The sequence below is a fragment of the Mya arenaria genome, chromosome 6 (assembly GCF_026914265.1).
Source record: "Mya arenaria isolate MELC-2E11 chromosome 6, ASM2691426v1".
Lineage (NCBI taxonomy): Eukaryota > Metazoa > Mollusca > Bivalvia > Myida > Myidae > Mya > Mya arenaria.
In genome coordinates, this window is record NC_069127.1 from 31,285,664 (window position 1) to 31,306,350 (window position 20,687).

Here is a 20,687-nt window from a genome sequence, read left to right on the forward strand (position 1 = left end):
CATGTATGTGTTCCAGCGCTCATATGACACGCACATGTGTTCCAGTGCTCACATGACACGCACATGTGTTCCAACGCTCATATGACACGATCATGTGTTCAAACGCTCTTGTGACGCGATCATGTGTTCCAGTGTTCATATGACACGCTCAAGTGTTTCAGTGCTCAGAATGCATGCTTACGTGTTCAAACGCTCATATGACACAGTCATTTGTTCCAACGCTATATGACATGCAAAAATATTCAAACGCTTATATGACACGCTCATGTGTTCCAACGATCAGATGACATGCTTATGTACTCCAACGCTCATATGACACACGCATGTGTTCCAGCATACATATGGCATGCTTATGTGTTCCAACGCTCATATACACACGCATGTGTTCCAGGGCACATATGACATGTTTATGTGTTCCAACGCTCAAATGACACACACATGTGTTCCAGCGCAGATATGACATGCTTATGTGTTCCAACGCTCATATGGCACACTCAAGTGTCAACCCTAATATGACACTATCATGTTTACGAGCGGTGATATGACACGCTTAAGTGCTCCAACACTCATTTGAGCCGCGTATGTGTTCCAGTGCTCATATGACACTCTCAAGTCTTCCAGTGCTCATATGACACGTCCATGTGTTCCAGCGCTCATTTGAAACTTTAAATGCTCCAACGCTCATATGACACGCTCATGTGTTCAAACGCTTATATGACACGATAATGTCTTCAAACGCTCATATGACATGCGCATGTGTTCCAGTGCTCATATAACAAGCTCATATGTTCAAACACTCATATTGCATGTTCATAAAATCCAGCGCTCATATCGCATGCTCAAATAGGCTATGATACATTATCGTATTTCAGGGGAAATCCTTGCTAACGATATTACTTACACTGCAGTGAGACTGAAGTCTCAGGTTATTTACATTTTTCTCTGTGGGTAGATTTAAAGAAACGCACACCGCAGCTTTTGTTCGGGGTGAAATATGATCTCACCTTTTGTATTTTATTGGTTAGTTACGTACATATATAATGGCATTGCTAGGAGACCATTTAGATTGTCTTTGCGGTCTCATACACAATAAGGATTTATTATTCAACTTAGTGAGAAATATGGGAAGAACAGAATTTGTTTAAAAAGGTAAGTATTCCTTCATTTTGTGAGATAACGAGTTTTATTGTTTAATAGTTCATCAGGAAACGATTCCGTCGTGTTTGTTAACAATGTCATAATATTCATAAAACGCAAAGTGTCAATAAACTCAAATCAGTTAAGCAAAGCTCAGCAAGAAAGTAATGAATGATTTGAAGATAACTTTAATTCTATATTTTTCGTAAATATCTGTTTTTGATTTAATTCCATAAATGGGCTCATTGAATTTAATTGTTGAGAGCATTAATTCGGCTAAATTCAAATTTCTCTTTATAAATTTGAGTTATGTTGATTTGGCATTCAATATATGTTTTAACTGAACATGCACTTCTCAAATGCTTATTTTTTCGAGCACAAATGATTCCTACATTTAATAAATTGTATGTTTAAGTGACACTCTTATTCCAAATCAATACATACACATGTACAACACACATAAGTTTTGACCTATAAACCTTTCACTACTTTCTATATCATTTATGGAAAATATAAATTAACAAGATAGTTAACGTGTATTCAATAGCTGAAAACTCAAAAATAATGATTGGTGAATCACTCATAAGGTAGAAATACTGTGTTTTCTGACCCTTTTTCCAAATTTAACTCTGTATCCTTCATAAGAACCATATTCGTTTTTGACATGTATTCATCCTTTTTGGTATATTAAAACATTTATATTAATTGTGGCAAAACTAATTTGGGAGTAAGAGTGCATCTTTAATTATGCTAAACCAAAGGAAAGACTATAGTCAACGCTATGTCCCTCTTTCCGTCCATCCGTCCGTCACACCCTCGTCCGGAGAATAACTTAAAAACTAATGTTGGGATTTTAATGAAACATGCATCATACACAATATTAGGGCAATATGAACCAGTGCAGTGAGCGTGAACCATAATGTTATATGTTTTATTATCCATTCAATGCAACATAGAAAACTCATATTTTTATATTGCTGCTATTGTGTTTCCATTTCTTGAAATATGCTGTTGGCCCCGTCCATTATATATTATACTTCAGCCCGATTGTCAATTTGGGGAGTATACTGTTTGGACCAACTTAAATAGTGACAAGGCATGATGTTTGTTTCCTTTCATGGGTAACAGTATTCACAAAATAACCATAAACATTGACAATTCATTTACCGTGGACAATCTTGGACCTGTTTTCTGATTGAGGTCATTCTGTGTCTTGAAGCACACATTCGCAAAATGATTCTGCTTCCCGCATTTGTTGCAATGTTCCCCTTGCCGGGCAGACGTTTTGGTCTCGCTTCCAGCAGCAGTTGCAGTGTTTCCTCTTGCCGGACAAATGTCAGTAATAACAGGGTTCCTAAAACCGGACAAACGTCCATTTTTTTGCTTGCCGAATTTGACACAGTCTTCCCTTTGCCGGGCAAATGTTCTTGCTTTCGATCGCCTCTAAAAGAATTTGCAGTGTTTCGCATGACGGGCAAACGTAATAGGTCTCGCAACCCGCAGTTGTTGCAGTGTTCCGAATGCAAGGCCAACGTAATAGCTCTCACTTCTTGAAGAAATTACAGTGTTCGCATGCCAGACAAACGTCATTGGTATCGCATTCCGCAATAGTTGCAGTGTTCCGCATGCCAGACAAACGTTCTTGGTCTCCCATCCAGCAATAGTTGCAGTATTTCGCATGCAAGGCAAACGTCTTTGGTCTCACATTCCGCAATAATTGCAGTGTTCCGCATGCAAGGCAAACGTCCTTGGTCTTGCATCTCGCACTCGTTGCAGTGTTCCGCATGTTGGGCAAACATCATTGGTCTCGCATCCCGCAATAGTTGCAGTGTTCCGCATGCAAGGCAAACGTCCTTGGTCTTGCATCTCACACTCGTTGCAGTGTTCCGCATGTAGGGCAAACATCATTGGTCTCGCATCCCGCAATAGTTGCAGTGTTCCGCATGCAAGGCAAACGTCTTTGGTCTCGCATCCCGCAATAGTTGCAGTGTTCCGCATGCAAGGCAAACGTCCTTGGTCTCACGCCCCGCAATAGTTGCAGTGTTCCGCATGCAAGGCGAACGTCATTGGTCACGCATTCCGCAATAGTTGCAGTGTTCCACATGCCAGGCCAACGTCATAGGTCTCGTATTCCGCAATAGTTGCAGTGTTCCACATGCGAGGCAAACGTCATTGGTCTCGCGCCCTGCAATAGTTGCAGTGTTCCACATGCAAGACAAACGTCCTTGGTCTCGCATTCCGCAATAGTTGCAGTGTTCAGCATGCCAGGCAAACGTTCTTCGTATCGCACCCCGCAATAGTTGCAGTGTTCCGCTTGCCAGGCACACATCCTTGGTCTCGCCTCCCGCAATAGTTGCAGAGTTACGCATGCCAGGCCAACGTCATAGGTCTTGTATTTTGCAGTAGTTGCCTTGTTCCACATGCAAGGCCAACGTCATTGGACTCGCATTCCGCACTAGTTGCAGTGTTCCGCATGCCAGGCAAACGTCCTTGGTCTCGAATCCCGATTCTAGAAGAAGTTGCAGTGTTTTATATGCTGGGCAAATGTCATAGGTCTCGCAACCTGCAGTTGTTGGAGTGTTGCGGATGCCAGGTAAACGTCATAGGTCTTGCATCCCGCAATATTTGCAGTGTTCCACATGCCAGGCAAATGTCCTTGGTCTTGCATCCCGCAGCAGCTGCAGTGTCCGCATGCCGTTCAAACGTCATTGGTCTCGCTTTCCGCTACAGTTGCAGCGCCCTTCTTGCCTTGTAATAGTCCTTTGTATCAATTCAAACAGCAGTTGCAATCTTTCTCTTAACTTGCAATAGCCATAGTCTTGATTCTTGCAGTAGTTCCAGTGCTCACCTTGCCGGGCAAACATCCTTATTTAGATCCTCGCAGCTGTTGACGCGATTCTCGCTATTGTTGTAATGTTCCTCTTGCCAGTCAAGCGTCCTTGGTTTCGCTTCCCGCATTTGTGGCAGTGTTACACTTGCCACGGGAACTTCGTTTTCCTCTATTCTCGCACCAGTCTTATAATTCCCCTTGTCGGACAAAGTCCTTGTCGCAATGAACGCAGTTGTTGCAGTGCTCCACTTGCCAGACAAGCGTCCTTGGTTTCGCTCCACGCATTTCTGGCAGTGTTACACTTTCCGGGCAACCATCTTTAGTCCCCTTATGTGGCAGAAATCCTTTGTCTTTATTCCAATAGCAGTTGTAGTCTTTCTCTTACCTAGCAATAGCCCTTGTCTCCATGCTCGCAGTAGTTCCAGTGTTGCCCTTGCCGTGTTTACGCTCTTCTCTCGATTCTCGCAGCAGTCTAAGTATTCCCCTGCCGGGAAAATGTCATTGTTTTCGCAACCCGCAGTTGCTGTAGTGTTCCGCATGCCAGGCGAACGTCATAGGTCTCGCAACCTGCAATAGTTGCAGTGTTCCGGATGCCCATGCCAGACAAACGTCATTGGTCTCGCATCCCACAAAAGTTGCAGTGTTCCGCATGCCAGACGAACGTCATAGGTCTCGCATCCCGCAGTGGTTGCAGTGTTCCGCATGCCAGACGAACGTTATAGGTCTCGCATCCCGCAATATGTGCAGTTTTTCGCATGCCAGACGAACGTCATATGTCTCGCATCCCGCAAAAGTTGCAGTATTCCGCATGCCAGAAGAGCGTCATAGGTCTTGCATATCACGAATGTTGCAGTGTTCCGCATGACAGGTGAGCGTCATAGGTCTCGCATCCCGCAATAGTTGCAGTGTTTCGCATGCCAGTTGAGCGTCACGGGTTTCGCAGCTGGCTAGAGTTGCAATGTTCCGCATGACAGGTGAGCGTCATAGGTCTTGCATCCCGAAATAGTTGCAGTGTTCCGCATGCCAGACGAACGTCATAGGTCTCGCATCCCGCAATAATTGCAGTGTTCCGCATGACAGTCCAACGTCATGTGTCTCGCATCCCGCAATAGTTGTAGTGTTCCCTATGCCAGACGAAAGTCATAGGTCTCACATCCCGCAATAGTTGCAATGTTCCGCATGACAGACGAACGTCATAGGTCTTGCATCCCGCAATAGTTGCAATGTTCCGCATGACAGGTGAGCGTCATAGGTCTCGCATCCCGCAATAGTTGCAGTGCTCCGCATGACAGACGAGCCTCCTAAGTCTCGCACCCCGCTATAGTTGAAGTGTTCCGCATGCCAGACGAAAGTCATAGGTCTCGCACCTGCAATAGTTGCAGTGTTTCGAATTAGAGGTGAGCTTCATAGGTCTTGTAACCCGCAATAGTTCCAGTGTTTCTCATGCCATACGAGCGTCATAGGTCTCGCAGCCCGCAATAGTTGTAGTGTTCCGCATGCCAGGTAAGCGTCATATGTCTCGCATCCAGCAATAGTTGCAGTGTTTCGCATGCCAGACGAACGTCATAGGTCTCGCATCCCGCAATAGTTGTAGTGTTCCGCATGCCAGGTAAGCGTCATATGTCTCGCATCCAGCAACAGTTACAGTGTTCTGCATGCCAGTCCAACGTCATAGGTCTCGCATCACGCAATAGTTGCAGTTTTCCGTATGCCAGGCGAACGTCATAGGTATTGCATCCCGCAATAGTTGCAGTGTTCCGCATGACAGACGAGCGTCATAGGTATTGCATCCCGCAATAGTTGCAGTGTTCCGCATGACAGACGAGCGTCATAGGTCATAATCTCGCAGTAGTTGCAGGGTTCCATTTAACGAGCATACGTCCTTGTATAGATTCGCGCAGATGGTGCAGTGATCTCGTTTCCCGAAAACCAAAGCGTGACCAAAGTACAGTGTTCCGCATGCTCCCAAATGTCCTTTGTCTCGCTTCTTGCAGTAGTTGCAGTGTTCCTTTCGCCAGGCAAGTGTCCTTGGTCACGTTAAGTGCGTCTCCAAATCTGAGGGTGGCTGGTTGCCATCCGAGCCTGGAAAATTGGAAAGAAAATTCCATTTACACTATTTGTTTTCTTCTAGCCTCAGTTTGTCAAGGTTTATGAATAATTTCTAGTTCTGATTTATTTGTCAGGGTTTGTAGAATATGATTTTAGATTTTTAAAGGGTAAGATTAAGGCTATAATTCGCTAACCTATCCTCGAACCAGTGTGTTTCGTAAAAGAAAATGCGGAATGGCGTATCATACCCAAGCATCAATCAGATTCAGTACGAATAACTACAATGTGGAACTATATACTAGTATCAAGATTTGTGTCCCTTGGTAGTAGTTTATTTTTTTACAATAAGCTAAGCGTCAACCGATAATGACAATGATAAAACGTAGTGACTTCCCTAATACAGTCGGAGCATTATATTAAAATAAGTTACAATCTTAACCGATATGATATTTTATAGTGGTAACTATTCAGTCAGGGAAATAACACCTTGCCGGAGAGTATGATTGTATTACTTACTAGTTCACTTGTTATTCACCTCTAAAAGTATCCATAATGATTAAATTTTAGGCAGTGGTAGCTAATTAATTTTACGGTATGGACACCGTTCCATCTGGTAATTCAACAGGACGTTTTGTGAACCTACTAATTCTAAGTCAGAAACTTGCAAAAATTAAACACAGTGATCTGCAACTAGAATACACAGTAGACATTCTTATTTCCCAAAACAAAATGATTAATATGCTCTATTACATTTAACAAAGTCCTACTGATAGTGTGCTACAAATGATGGGATGTTTTAATTCATAATACGTACATATAAGTACATTTGGAAACGTAGTGGCATTAAATTTACTTCCTGGTTACAATTAATATTTGACAAATCATTAACTGCAGTCATGTGTTAATTAAATAAATAGAAAAGTAAAAGTTGTCTAGTGGTACAGCCTTGGTGTCCTTCTCTTATCCCAGAGATGGTGGATTCTATTCTTACATAAGGATCTTAAGAAGGACATCAGTACTAGTTTTAACATTGGAAACAGAGTCAATAGTGGTTCATGTCCTCACATTCCAGCTACTGTGAAATCATTAATGTTCGTGGGCATGAAATTTCGTGGTTTGCATAATATCCACGTGCTGGCCCGTGATTTCCGTCTTCTACGTCACTCGGTTTATGACACTCGCTAATAAGGTATGACATGCCAATTAGTGCATATACCCATGTCACTTATCGATTTAATTGGGAATAAAGGTAATATAATAAAAGAAGATGTACCCTGATCATAAATACAGATAGGGGAAGCCATTGAATGCCAATTAAGAATTTTGCAAACTGTGAAAACACCGAAAAGGTGCGTATATTGTCACGTTCGGTGCTTAGTAACCTTCAATATACTAGTAATCGATTAATTATTTTATTAAATAAAAAAATCGAGTATGAACACTCATCACGCACATCTTGTAAACTTGGAGATTTTCATTAACAGCACACGTTTAAACACGTGCTTATAACTGTCATTTGCTGCATAAAACACATTTAATTGATTTGGTTCATTATTTGTTAAAGGCAGTTATAATATATTAACAGAATAATGATCGTAAGTTATACAGTGAGACGGGTTTTAACACTGTATACTGCGACCTCTGTAAAGAATATACTAGAGTATGTACGTAACAAGGCAATTGAAAAAGTGAATAAAGGGTTTATATTTCGTGGAATCTTGAATTCGTGGATCACCCAACCCACGAGAACCACGAACATTAATGCTCCACGAACATTAATGATTTCACAGTAAATTAAATGAACCATGGTAATAAATTCATATCACAAGCCCGATATATTGATAAATTTTTGATCACCAATTATACATAAATCCATCTCTTTTGTATTATAGTTTGTAAGGAGCCCAGACGAAGATTATGGGTAACATTGTCACGAAACACAGTGAGGAAAGCAAGGAGTTGGGAGCTGTTACAGTTGATATGTCCAATGATATTGCTCCAAATCAAGGTATGGCTCTCTCGTAGACAATTATGTTTTTACTAGAGTATATATATTTATATATGTAAATACGTATTAGTACAATGTGGAAATATGTGGAACCCTTCTTGTGTGCAGACATTTGAAATTGTTTACAAAGTATTTTGTTTTGCATTTCATTTCTTGTAAACTCCCCTACCGTAAAAGTATATGTTTGCCCGACTTAATATAAACATTTCCCTTGTGAAAAGATAGGATAAAACAATCGGACAAAACTTACGAAATTATTCGTATTTTGCTTCGCCGATAAAAAAAGTGCTTTTATACTTTGTATGCTTATATAACATAAAACAGAACATTTCTATTTCATAATCTTTTTTAATAAGGCCACTAATATGAAATAATTTGTTTGGCATTTCCCGACCCGCGACCCGTAGATGATATATTTTGTTTGCGTTGTTTATTAACAACAAAATACACAACAAAAACAATTACTTTCCCACGCCTACGATAGTTGGTAGAAAACTGCCAAACACACGATTTATTAATCGTGTCCTTAATATTGTTTATTTGTAATTCAAATGTTCACTTTCGAACGGCCCGAGCTACAAAGACTTAACATCGTAACTGACATGTCACCAGACATATGGTGACGGTTAACTTTGAACTTTTATCTTTGTTTCGCATAAAGTGTTTGTTTTAAAGATTAAAAACGGTTAACAAAATCGTGAATGTTTGTGTGTGTTCCGTACCCTGACCGTCGCGGTTATCTCTATACGATTGTGCTACATATCAAAGTTTGATACACTGGGTCGTTAGTTTTAGATTATTAATGTACTAAGGTGAATATTATGCATATTTTCCACTTTCATGTACATCTCAATACATCATTGTTTAACCTCAATTTTTCAATAATTTATGTTTCAAAGTCATGGACAATTTGTATTGTTATTGTAGTGACCAAACCTGACATTGGAGAGGGAAAAAAAACGATGGCTGATCGTTGGTTTATGTCTACATGACTTGGTTTCACCAGCTCTACGGACGTACGTTAGGCCGCTTGTCGAATCCGAGTTCAAAAGGTTCAAGGAAACAAATCCAGCTCAACAGTTTTCAAATTATCAGAAGACATATACTCCTACGAAACAAAAAATGAACTATACAAACATAAACAATAACGCACAGCAACTGAACGACAATGGCAAACCAGGTAACGAACCTCCAATACCAATGTTCCAAAATGGCATTTTGTTTTGTTAAATTACGCGAGGTAACCCTTTTCTGGACATCATATGTAATCTAATTTATGACAGAACATGCTTCTCAGTAATTTTACAATTGCATATGTACAACTTATCTAGTTTATACAATTTTGAGTGAAATTACGTTCTAATGTTCCTATTTTTGCAGATTGGGCGAAATTTGATTTCCATGTGAAGGATTATGTAGACTTTTCAAAGCTGTTCTTGCAAACTTACATGGTCCATTATACGGATTTCGATAATACGTGTGATCAAAGTGCTCTTCTAGCAATAATTAAAAAAATGCACTCCTTTCCGAAGCCTATAAAAACAGTCACTGAAAATGTAAGCTATTTCTGGATCTCTTTTAGTATTAAGACCAAAGTTTATATAGATTACCTGCTAATTCAAAAGCAAACATCTAAATATAATTATTCGTATGTTCAGTTGATGATCATGCTTTCAGTTCCGCATTAAAACGATCATATTAAGATAATAAACTATTTAGAATTCATTACATGTAAATATGATACATCCACTAACAGAAACTTCAAGAATAAATTGAACATGTTATGACTGCTTAATCATTTCACAAACACTTTGTTAATAAATGTTGGGAACGTGATGTAAAATAACAAACTAGTTTAATCTTAATTTGAAGTATTTCGCTTACCGTTCCAAGTCGGTTTCCCAAACATGTATTAATTTAGAAATAAAAAGATATACGTCACCAGTCTTGATATTTTTGGGACGCCGTGTATTAATCAGTGTCGGTTATGCCATAAACATTGTGCCTCTTATCTTGGTTATCGTTCAAAGTTTGGCTACTGTGCCTTTTCCTGCAGTTTTCAATCAATTGTTTAAAGGCGCGCATATCAAGGCTTAACAGGCATATGAGAGAGGATCAACGTCACAAGACAACACACACATATTTAATAAACATTAGATTAACGTGACCAATAAATGTTGGAGATACCATCTTAATTAAAACGGTCAGTGAAGTCTCCTTCACTTTAATTTACATACTGTCATTGTTGCACTGCGAAATGTTAAATATGGATAGAGTGAAAACTAGTTAAACAACTTTGCAGCTAGGAACGGCGGTACGAAACCCATGGGCTCATGTAGATTTCAAAGAGTGGGACACAGTCAAGTACCAGACTTGCTTTTAACTGATGACTCAAGTTATCAATGAAATGAAGCAACCCTACGAAAGAGAAATTATTGAACAGCTTACTTTCTGGCAATTCAAAGGTATGTTGTAAAATAAATAAAAATGAAATAAATATAAAAGAAATACAAAGATTTCTTCAAGTTTATTTTAATTTTCATAAACACATTATTTTCTTGTTTTTTTAACGTTACGTAAGGATTGTTAATCTCTTTAAATTGAACTCAGAAAAGTTACTTAAGTTGCTTCATGAATACGGACCCTGATTTTATACTTCAACAGCGTTTCAAGTTACAATATAGGACTACGTTAAGGTTTCAATGCAATGCTCTGCTTTTAGTTAAAGGAGACATTTATGGTTATGCTATATTTAAATGTTGAAAAGAGTACATTTGTAACGTTCATTAAAAGTGTGTTGTTGTTTTTTGAACAGGTAAGCAATTCCTAAGTGGGCCCGATATTGGGCTAGAACTGCTACAGAATGTAACAGAAAAAACTAAGGCTCTGGTAATATATATCAAGGGAAGAGAAAAGACAAGTGATGACAATGTTGAGACCTGCTTAAAAGCTTTAGACGATATTTTACTTTCGTTAATTTCAAAACTCACTGAACTGGAATCAAGAGTAGACACACATGACGCTATGCTGAAACAACACTCAAAAGAGATCAGTGATATTAAATCTGCTTTCAACGTTAACCAGCCGGGACAACAGGTTGATGAAGCTACAGTAGAAGTAGAAGATACGAGGGAACTGGCTGATAGATTACAAAAGGTAAAAAACATTTCTAACACCTTTTTCTCAACTAACGCCCAAAAAACAGGAAACTCAAATACTGTCTCATGGTTTATCGGTACACGACTTTCGTATACTTTATCGATATATGCATGATCTACATGTTTATCTGGGGGGAAAATGAGGAGTGCAGACTTCTACAATGTATCAATAGCAAATACTTGTAGAGAATCAACTGCAGATTATCTACAAGTACTTGCTATTGATACAGGCACAACGGGGTAAAACGCATAAGAACGCTATACAAAGCAACTGATGAATGTGACACTGCCAGTTGTGATATTTATGTTCGTTTCAGCGTATTTTGTGAAAATATTTTGATACATTGAGTGATGATACAGAGATACTATGATAGTCTTGACGTCCATCGACGGGTTCAAGACATTGATAGAGAAAATATTACGGATAAGAGGAATCAAAAAGATGCCATAAGGAATGCAACCGGAATAATTCACTATGCCCTGTGCCACTGCAAATCATTATGACATATATGAACATTAGATAGCATTAAAAGGGTTTTCTTTGAATGTGGAACAGGTTTTTAGCTTAACAAATGCCAATGAAACGTATATTTCTAACTTCTTCAAATTGAATGTGGATGAAATTAATGTTTGTTTTGATTTGGAGACCGCATATTTGCTGCAAACGAGTGTTTTTACCACAGTTTGTTTCAAAGAAAGGTTGACGAACTTGCTGGGTAGGATCAGGGCCTTAAGTATTCTACCTTATATTGAAGTACCAGACGAAGCTTAAAGGGAATAGATGTTGTTTACTTCTTCTGTCAGATCAGTAGCTTCTCATAGGAAATGAAACGTTAGTTATTATCATAAACGACGGGCAGTAAGACGAAGACATTTAGTCGTTGATTGCTGTTGACGTGAAGGGTCTTCGTATCAAAGGAAACAAGAGATGTTGTTTTTTTTTTCAAATATTATGCCCCCAACCCCTGAGTGCCATGTTGTCAGGAGTATTTGGACAATTGAATGAAATTTGCATGGACACGCTCACTTTGCAGGAAAAAATGAAAAAGTGTTGTTGTTTTTTAAATCGGTCCTAAATGGAAAGCATATTGTTGAGAAGCTTATTATACTGCCAATTTCAGTAGGCTGTACGTTTTCAAGTTTTTATTTAAGTTGCATTGATTATATACATGTTTTACCGAAAACTCTTCCAAAATTAAAATACCCCCGGGGCAAATTGTTGCGTGTATGGCATAAAATACTTACGGGTGGTTAATTTACAAACCTTCATTGGGCAAATTTGACCCTGAGGGTCCGTGATATTTGCGTTTATATGCTGATAATTGCCAATTGGGTAAATTTGTCCTCGTGGTTAAAACTCGTCATGTTATTTTTGTGTAAGCACAAAACGATGATCGAGTTTTCGCTATTTTATTAAAGCATGACCGATATGTTATATTGTGAAACATGAAACTCAAAATTAATTTATTACAGTTGCCGATGGAAGACAAACAACTACCCCACAAGCCCAAAATAAGCGATAAAATCGATCCAGAGAATATGGAGACAGATGGTAATTATAGCAATATTCAATCTACAAGCAGTTTTATTTCGGGGGGGAAAGGTTCGTTATGAATCAGTATTTCTTATTACCTGTAGTTCTATCAGCTATAATTCGTAAGTTCCTTTAAAAGTTATATGTTGAAATAGTATGTTAACAAAAATGTGATATATTTTTGCGACTTTAACTGCAATTCCTCCCTTATCGTTATAGCTTATAATACTAGAGTATGTTTATCTCACTTTAAAAAGGCCTGTGTAAAAACTCATATTTTATAAACAATCGACCTGTTTGATAGTAAACAACGCGCGGCCATAATATCATTAATGGAATAGGAGAAGTGAAGGACCAGGACGAGGACTGTAACGGGGGAGAGCCGTAGCGGGGGAGGGCCGAAAGGGGAGAGGGCCGTCACAAGAGAGGACCGTAACGAACGGGTGGGGGTGTAACGCGAGAGGGCCGTAACGGGAGAGGGCTTTAACGGACGAGGGCGGTAACTGGAGAGGGCTGATACGGGAGAGGGCCGTAACCGGGGAGGACCGTAACGGGACAGGGCTGTAATGGGAGAGGGCAGTAACGGGGGAGGGTCGTAACGGGGGTTGATCGTAACGGGATAGGGCCATAACGGAAGAGGGCCATAACGGGGAAGGACCGTAACGGGAGAGAGCCGTAACGGGAAAGGGCCGTTACGAGCTAGGGCTGTAACGGGAGAGGGCCGTAACGGGCTTGGACTGTAACGGGGGAGGTTCATAACGGGAGAGGGCTGTAACGGGGAAGGGCTGTAACAGGGAAGGGCCGTAACAGGAAAGGGCTGTTTCGGGGGAGGGCCGTAATGGCTACGGCTTTAACGATGGAGAGTCGTCTTGGGAGAGGGCCGTAACGGGAGAGGGCCGTAATGGTGAAGGGCCGTATCGGGAGAGGGCCGTAACGGGGGAGGGTGGTAGCGGGAGAGGGCCGTAACCGGAGAGGGCTGTAACGGGAGAGGGTCGTAACACCAGAGGGCCGTAACGGTAGAGGGCCGTAACGGGGGAGGGCCGTAATGGGAGAGGGCCGTAACGAGCTAGGGCTGTAACGGGAGAGGGCCGTAACGGGCTAGGGCTGTAACGGGGGAGGGTCATAACGGGAGAGGGCTGTAACGGGGGGGGGGGGGCGTAACAGGAGGGGGCCGTAACGGGAGAGGGCTGTTACGGGGGGCCGTAACGGGCTACGGCTTTAACGATGGGGAGTCGTAATGGGAGGGGACCGTAATGGTGGAGGGCCGTATCGGTAGAGGACCATAACGGGGGAGGGTCGTAACGGGGCAAGGCTGTAACTGGAGAGGGCCGTAACGGGAGAGGGCTGTAACGGGGAGGGTCGTAACGGGGGAGGGTCGTAACAGGAGAGGGCCGTAACGGGAAAGGGCTGTAACGGAAGAGGGTCGCAACGGGGGGGGGGGGGGGCTCGTAACGGGGGAGGGCCGTAACGGGAGAGGGCTGTAACGGGAGAGGGTCGTAACGAGAGAGGGCTGTAACGGGGAGAGTCATAACAGGAGAGGGTCGTTTAAGAGGGAGGGTCGTAAGGGGAGATGGCTTTAACCGGAGATGGACGTAACCGGAGAGGGCTGTTAGGGGGAGGGCCTAAACGAGGGAGGGCTGTTAGGGGGAGGGCCTAAACGAGGGAGGGTCGTAACGGGAAAGGGCTTTAACGGGAGAGTGTCGTCACGGGAGAGGGCTTTAACAGGAGAGTGTCGTAACGGGGGAGGGTTGTTATGGATAGGATCGAAACGGGGGAGGGTTGTTACCGGGAAGGGTCGTACCTGGAAAGAGCTTTAACGGGAGAGGGTCGTAATGGGAGAGGACTGTTACGGGGGAGGGCCATAACGGGGATGGGTCGTAACCGGGAAGTGTCGTAACTGGAGAGGGCTTTAACGGGAGAGGGTCGTAACGGAAGAGTACTGTAACGGGGGAGGGCCATAACGGGGGAGGGTCGTATCGGGAGAGGGTCGTAACGGTATAGGTCGTAACTGGTGAGGGTCGTAACGGGCTAGGACTTATCGGGTGATGGTTGTAACGGGAGAGGGTCGTAACGTGGGAGTGGAGTGGGCCGTAACGAAAGCATCCTGACATATGTTGGCAAAACTCGTGGTCCAATCTCTTGGCATGATTAATTTTACAAAGTCGGGTTTAAATGTTGTGTTTAACATTTTGAATGTTATTCTCATTGTCAAATCTGTTCTTATGCAATAAAATATTATTGAATTAAATCAAAAATTAAAACTTGTTCGGGTACGCGTACGTGTAGACCTCTTTTTGTGCACTATGCCCTCCATAGTATATTTATGTGATATCAGCGAACCCCTCCTTTACTTTTAAGCAACAAATGATCTCGTTAACAACTAATGACTACCTTAGTCAAAGTTTAAAGAGAAGTTTCGCAAAAAAAAAAAAAACTCAACTGCAGTTTTGACCTGTACATGAAGCTTCGGTTACAGTTGAAGTACATGTTGTGTTTCGCACCCTTTGTATAAGATAACTGACGCATACATACCTTGCCAATCCTAGGTGAATGTCTGTATTAAAGGGACTCACTCAAATAATGTTCTTAACTGTTTAAATACAGTCATTTTATTATATGCTTGCCTGTGATAAATAGAGATATATCAGTGAAATAACAAAGATATTTCACCACAGTAAATAACAATTTGATAGTATTCAATTTGAGCCCGCTCACACTTTCAAATCAAACATCAACGCGTACGAAGTTAGGACACAATTTCAACGACGTCATTTCAGGAATGAGGTTGCGTGTGCATACAATCTGGTGCGCTATTTTGAAAAAAAAAGAGAGTATAAAATGTCATTTTAAATCCATTTAAGGCATATAATAAAAAAATAAAAATCGTTTCAGTGGAAGATCGCAATATAATTCAACTCGTGAAAACCACAAGAATATATTTCACTCGTGACTACACCACTATAGCTTTTGGTTTTCACTCGGTTAAATATATTACGAAATTACACTGAAACAAACAATTATCGTCTATTTATTTACTTTAACAAACGAACACCAAGCATAAAATAATTCATTTTTCAAAACTGTTAATTAAGAAATATAACACACCACTGAGGGTAATTTGACATTATAAGGACATACCAGTCAGCCGCCGGAGTTGAATATGGACCCAGGCGTTAGCGACTGTCCGTTCTTTATATGCATGCCGTATGGCCCAAAGTGGTGTGTTTATTTCTGATAATACACTAAACATTTTATTATTACAATATTTGTCATCCGGCCATGCTTCGTTAAGACACTTTTCACAAAGCCGCACAAAACAGTTCTATAACGTCATATTTTGGGACCGGACCGGACCGGCCTAAACTATTTTATGAACCGTCCGCTGACGTCATAAAACTGTATTTTCAATTAAATACAGTGATAAACGGACCGATCGATATATACAAAAAAAGAATACACATTTATGTAAGAGTTTATAAGCCTAAAGATATTAAATTTGCAGTAGCGCTGGTCAAACGTAAGTTTTATCAATCACATGTGTAGATAATTATTTATAGGAGATCACCAAATGATAACGTTTGATGATGCCTTTTGCAATAGTTAAATGACATGAAGTTACCTTTAAATGATTAGGGAGTGGGTGAAACATTGTCAACGCAAACTCAGACGCAGGGAGTGAGTATTGAATAAGGGGCAGTTGGCGGACCTTTAAACACTCGCGAAAGTTAAAATTCATTAGCTGGAAATTGTATGATCGTATTATAACTTTGTAAAAAGCATGTCGATTATATTTAGATAAAAGTATTTGTTTCGAAATCTGATTTTCGGTCAAATGTAATCGAAACCATTTAAAGCTTAAATGCCTAGTTTAAGGAATGTCTGGCATGATAAATCCCTGCTATGCATCTCCTATTAATTGCACTTGTGTCACAGTAGGGGCCAATTTCCTGTGTATTCGTTTATTGGCACAGGGTCATTTAGGATCCATTTTAATAATAAAATATTGAAAATTGCACAGCAGGATACTCAGATTAGAGATCTGATAAGACAATAAAGAAAAAAATAAGATAATTTAACAGATGCTGTGTACAAATACACGTTTTTTGTTGTTGTTGTTTGTTTTTGTTTGTATTTTTTTTTTTTTTTTTTTTTTTGGGGGGGGGGGGTCACTTATAAAAGGCTTAAACTAGCCTTTAAGCACATCTGTCGGAACAAAGGAGAAGGAATGTAAATACTTCCTCCAGTGACCAGATTTTTAAATATTACAAAACACCAAACTCTTGCGCATCTTATAAAGTGATACTCGTATTTAAAATCAATATCACAAACATAAGTTTTGAGTGATAAACCTTTAACTCCTTAGAAAACATTAAATATTAATCACTTATAACAAGATTGTAACCGTGTATTTAATAGCTGAAAACGCACAAATATTAAATTACTGGTGTGTTTTAAAAGATTTACAGTGATCAAATATCGTCTCATTAGGTAGAACTATCATGTTTTCTGCACCATTGTTTCCGATATGTATGTATACTTTTCGGTAAATTAAAACAATTGTATTAATTGTGGTATTGTTAAATATTTGGGAGTAAGAGTGCACCTTTAAACACAATATTCGGTTATCTTCCGTGTTCGTATGAACACTCATTGTTATCATAGCAGTACGGCCTTGAATTTGAATAGATTTATGATTTATCCCCCTTAAGCCGCTATGTAATCAATGCCTAATATGGCTTATCAGTGCTGATTAAATAACCAGGAATTCTTAGTAATTGACCATATTTGGTAATGAAGGCATAACTATTGAAGTTATAGAGACACAGTCATAAGACTTATGTGTGTAAACATGAAAGATCACTCTTTCCAACCATGACATTTTCGACGACACACTTTGACAATTGTTACCTGTTCAGGTGAGTTAATTGGCAAGAAAATAAAAAAATTCAAATGTTCTACAATTTTATTGAGCAATTTCTTAGATTTCATTTATCTATTTGTACATTTAAAGAAAAAACAAAACAACATAATAATTTACACAAATAACACATAAAAAGACATAGTAATGGACATTTTACAGCACAGGTAAATGTCAGGTGTGACATTTTTTTTTTATGAAATCTTGAAGCTTATTTTTGTTGACAATTTTTGATGTAGCTGATCATTGTCATCACAATATGATTTGATATAAAGAATATTGTTAAACTTAACACTTTTATATACATTTAAAAGTTTTCAATGCTTTTATTGACACATTTTCTCTGCAATTACGTCCATTGACTCCAGCCGGAGGCATTGAAATGTAACCTTACACATTATCAGTCATTTTTTTTCTACTTGAAGTTCTTCTTTGTGTGAAAGTCCTTGAAACACTGGTTCACACAAAGTGCAACCTGGCACTCTGGACACCAAAATGATGTCATGACACGCTTATGTCCATCCCGCTCCTTCTTCTTTGGGTTACACACCACACAGTCACGTAGGGGCCTCGCTCGTTTCGCACCTTCCTTGGCTGGGATGTACTCCGGAAAGCACCTGGAGACCATACGTGTTGGAATCTCCCCAAGGACTGGTCGCCCTCTTTTAACCTGCCTACATGCCACATCCCCAGCTTCTTCCAACAAGGAACAGACAATGGCAGATCTGAACTTGTCATGGTCCAGTTTCTTCTCGCCGACAGCAAACTTCTTGTACAATATGTAACTGTTCACAAAAGTCATGTTGACAAGGTAGTAAAATAACTTCCTCCACCATTTCTTAGACTTTCTTGTCAGGCAGTTATAGTGTCCAAACTGATCCAAAAGATCTACACCACCCATGTGTTTGCAATAGTCAACTATGCACTTAGGTTTTCGGACATTATCACCAGTCCGATAATCACGTTTTTCCAACACTGCCATGTTTGCCTCATGGAAATTTGTCAACATAGTCACATCCCGCTTGTCTTTGTAGCGCATGGCCAGCAGATTATCCTTTCGGCGAAACACAACTTCACCTTCATTTAATTTACGCTTACTCTTGATGGCCAAGGGTGTACCAACTCGGTTCACTCGTAAAGTTCCACACCCATATGTTTCGGAACTTTCAAGTTCCTGAAAGAGTTCAGGGGACGTGTAATAGTTGTCCATGTATACTTTATGGCCTTTATGCAGCAACCCACACCTGGACATCAAGTTCATAACAATGCACGTAGTTTTGGTCTTGTGCTGAGTCTCTCCTGTCAAGGCCTCATAGTAGTCCGGGGCATGTCGATTTTCTTGGCGTCCTGCGTAAATGTCGTAACCCAAGCAGTATCCACTACCTGCTTCACAAACAGTGTACAACTTTACACCAAACTTGGCAGGTTTGTTCTTATTGTACACCTTTATGTTCAATCGACCCTTCCAAGGACAAGTTGCCTCATCAAAGCTGAGGTTTTCGTCAGGTGTGTACACTTTAGAGAAGCGCTGCATTGTCCGGATAATCATGGGGCGGATCCGTCTTAGCTTATCAGTCGGATCTTCATCAGTTGAAATATGGAAGTTGGACAGGATATTCAGGAATCTGTAAACAGAAAATAACATTCATTGATTGTTAGGTAATAAAATTACACTTTGTCTTTACACTTTCTTTCAGACAGACTTTGTCTTTACATTTTCTTTCAGACAGACGGATATTGCGGATGTCAGACATTCATTGCAGCTGGTGGTACCTGCGCATATATTTGTACATTTCTTTAACAGAAATGTAGTTTGTCATGTGTGTTTGTCTTATTACTTGACCTTTTGAATAATTGTTGAAACTATTTACAATGATAACCCAACAAAAAGACTTTGATAAAACATATGACTTGTGGTGTTTTAGCTCGTAATTGTATTACCTGGAATAAAAAATACATGTATAAAATTTTATGGCACAAACCTGTCCCTTGACATAGATCTGGAGAAGAATGGAGTTTCTGTGACATAATCTGTAGTCCAATAATCATCTAGGTCCGACTTGTAGACTAGTCCCATGGCGATGACCAGGGCGAAGAAGACCTTCATTTCGCTAGGGGTGACGTCCTCCCATTTTCGCATTCGACTGTGGGTTGCCAGTTCCTGGTTTGCCATCCGGTTTGTTGCATACGCATTGGTCTCATTACACATGACCTCAAAAAAATCGTTGTCAATGAACAATTTCATATAGTCAATGGGATTGTGCGAGTCCATCTCAACGTTTAACGTCCCACCACCATTGAATGGCATCACAGTTGGAAAGGTTTCATTTCCAGTCCACCCTGCTTCCCGATCTGCCTCGATCTCCACGTTGTTTTCAGGCCCAAAGACCGACAATGGCGTCTCTAGAAGAATGTTATAGTTTCTTCGTTGTCGAACAGGGTCAAACCCATCGAAAGAATCATCTGAGTCATCGTCACTATCTAATAAATTGCGAACAAATCGGTCATTGTAAACATCGTCTTCTGAGTCGGAAGCCATTTTTACGGATATGATTTACTGCGCATGTCGTTCTATTTATATCGCGGAAACTCGCGCATAACTACAATAAATGTAAATAATTATTGGATAAAGTTTTACATAAGCATACATCAAGGCCGCAACAACTTTAATATCGGGGAATTAGGTCGATTGAGTTAATAATCGCGCGTGACAGAGGATGTAAACAGAGTCACTATCGAGAACGACATATGATGCGCTTAGCACTGTGAATGGGATTATCGGTGAACGACTTATGACGCGCTTAGCGGCTAAAGGGTTAAGAAAACTGCGCGAGGGTTGTTCCTTAACAACTTGAAAGGATAATTGTGAAGTTATATATTCATACTTATAGGTAAAACCTTAGTGATTAAGAAGCGAGCAGGCACTTCTTGGTCACTAAGTACCCTATATGTTTGAAATGTCTTAGGTTATAACCTGATTTTACCAGGCGGGGAACCAAACAATGATGTCATGAATGAAAGGTTTTTTTTTCAAACTATTGTTCATATCTTTG

The 20,687-nt window shown here is 40.3% G+C and overlaps 2 protein-coding genes and 1 long non-coding RNA gene across 3 annotated transcripts; 1 reads left to right on the top strand and 2 right to left on the bottom strand.

Annotated features, from left to right (window-relative positions):
• Positions 1-1,104: 1,104 nt before the first annotated feature.
• On the top strand, positions 1,105-13,065 carry LOC128236783 (uncharacterized). Its single transcript, XR_008261433.1, has 7 exons — positions 1,105-1,149; positions 7,909-8,024; positions 8,952-9,204; positions 9,405-9,580; positions 10,327-10,489; positions 10,840-11,180; positions 12,656-13,065. It is a non-coding gene; the product is annotated as an uncharacterized LOC128236783 (long non-coding RNA).
• A 493-nt stretch (positions 13,066-13,558) lies between these two features.
• Positions 13,559-14,675, bottom strand: LOC128237706 (uncharacterized). Its single transcript, XM_052953288.1, has 2 exons — positions 14,518-14,675; positions 13,559-13,820 (listed from the first exon to the last, which is right to left on the bottom strand). The coding sequence occupies exons 1-2, from the start codon at positions 14,673-14,675 to the stop codon at positions 13,559-13,561; spliced, it is 420 nt and encodes a 139-aa protein (XP_052809248.1).
• Positions 14,676-17,665: 2,990 nt separating this feature from the next.
• On the bottom strand, positions 17,666-20,260 carry LOC128236781 (piggyBac transposable element-derived protein 4-like). Its single transcript, XM_052951894.1, has 2 exons — positions 19,617-20,260; positions 17,666-19,259 (listed from the first exon to the last, which is right to left on the bottom strand). Exons 1-2 carry the CDS (start codon positions 20,171-20,173, stop codon positions 18,050-18,052), a joined length of 1,767 nt encoding a protein of 588 aa, XP_052807854.1. The 5' UTR covers positions 20,174-20,260; the 3' UTR covers positions 17,666-18,049.
• Positions 20,261-20,687: the final 427 nt, after the last annotated feature.

Bases quoted from the DNA above. Each gene is read 5' to 3' on its own strand.
- LOC128237706 (XM_052953288.1), bottom strand. From the start codon at position 14,675: ATGGCCCTCCCCCGTTACAGTACTCTTCCGTTACGACCCTCTCCCGTT. The intron at 13,821-14,517 runs GTACGACCCTTC...CCCCCGTTACAG, and splicing joins CCCGTTAAAGCTCTTTCCAG to CCCTAGCCCGTTACGGCCCT.
- LOC128236781 (XM_052951894.1), bottom strand. From the start codon at position 20,173: ATGGCTTCCGACTCAGAAGACGATGTTTACAATGACCGATTTGTTCGC. The intron at 19,260-19,616 runs GTTTGTGCCATA...TTCTGTTTACAG, and splicing joins AGATCTATGTCAAGGGACAG to ATTCCTGAATATCCTGTCCA.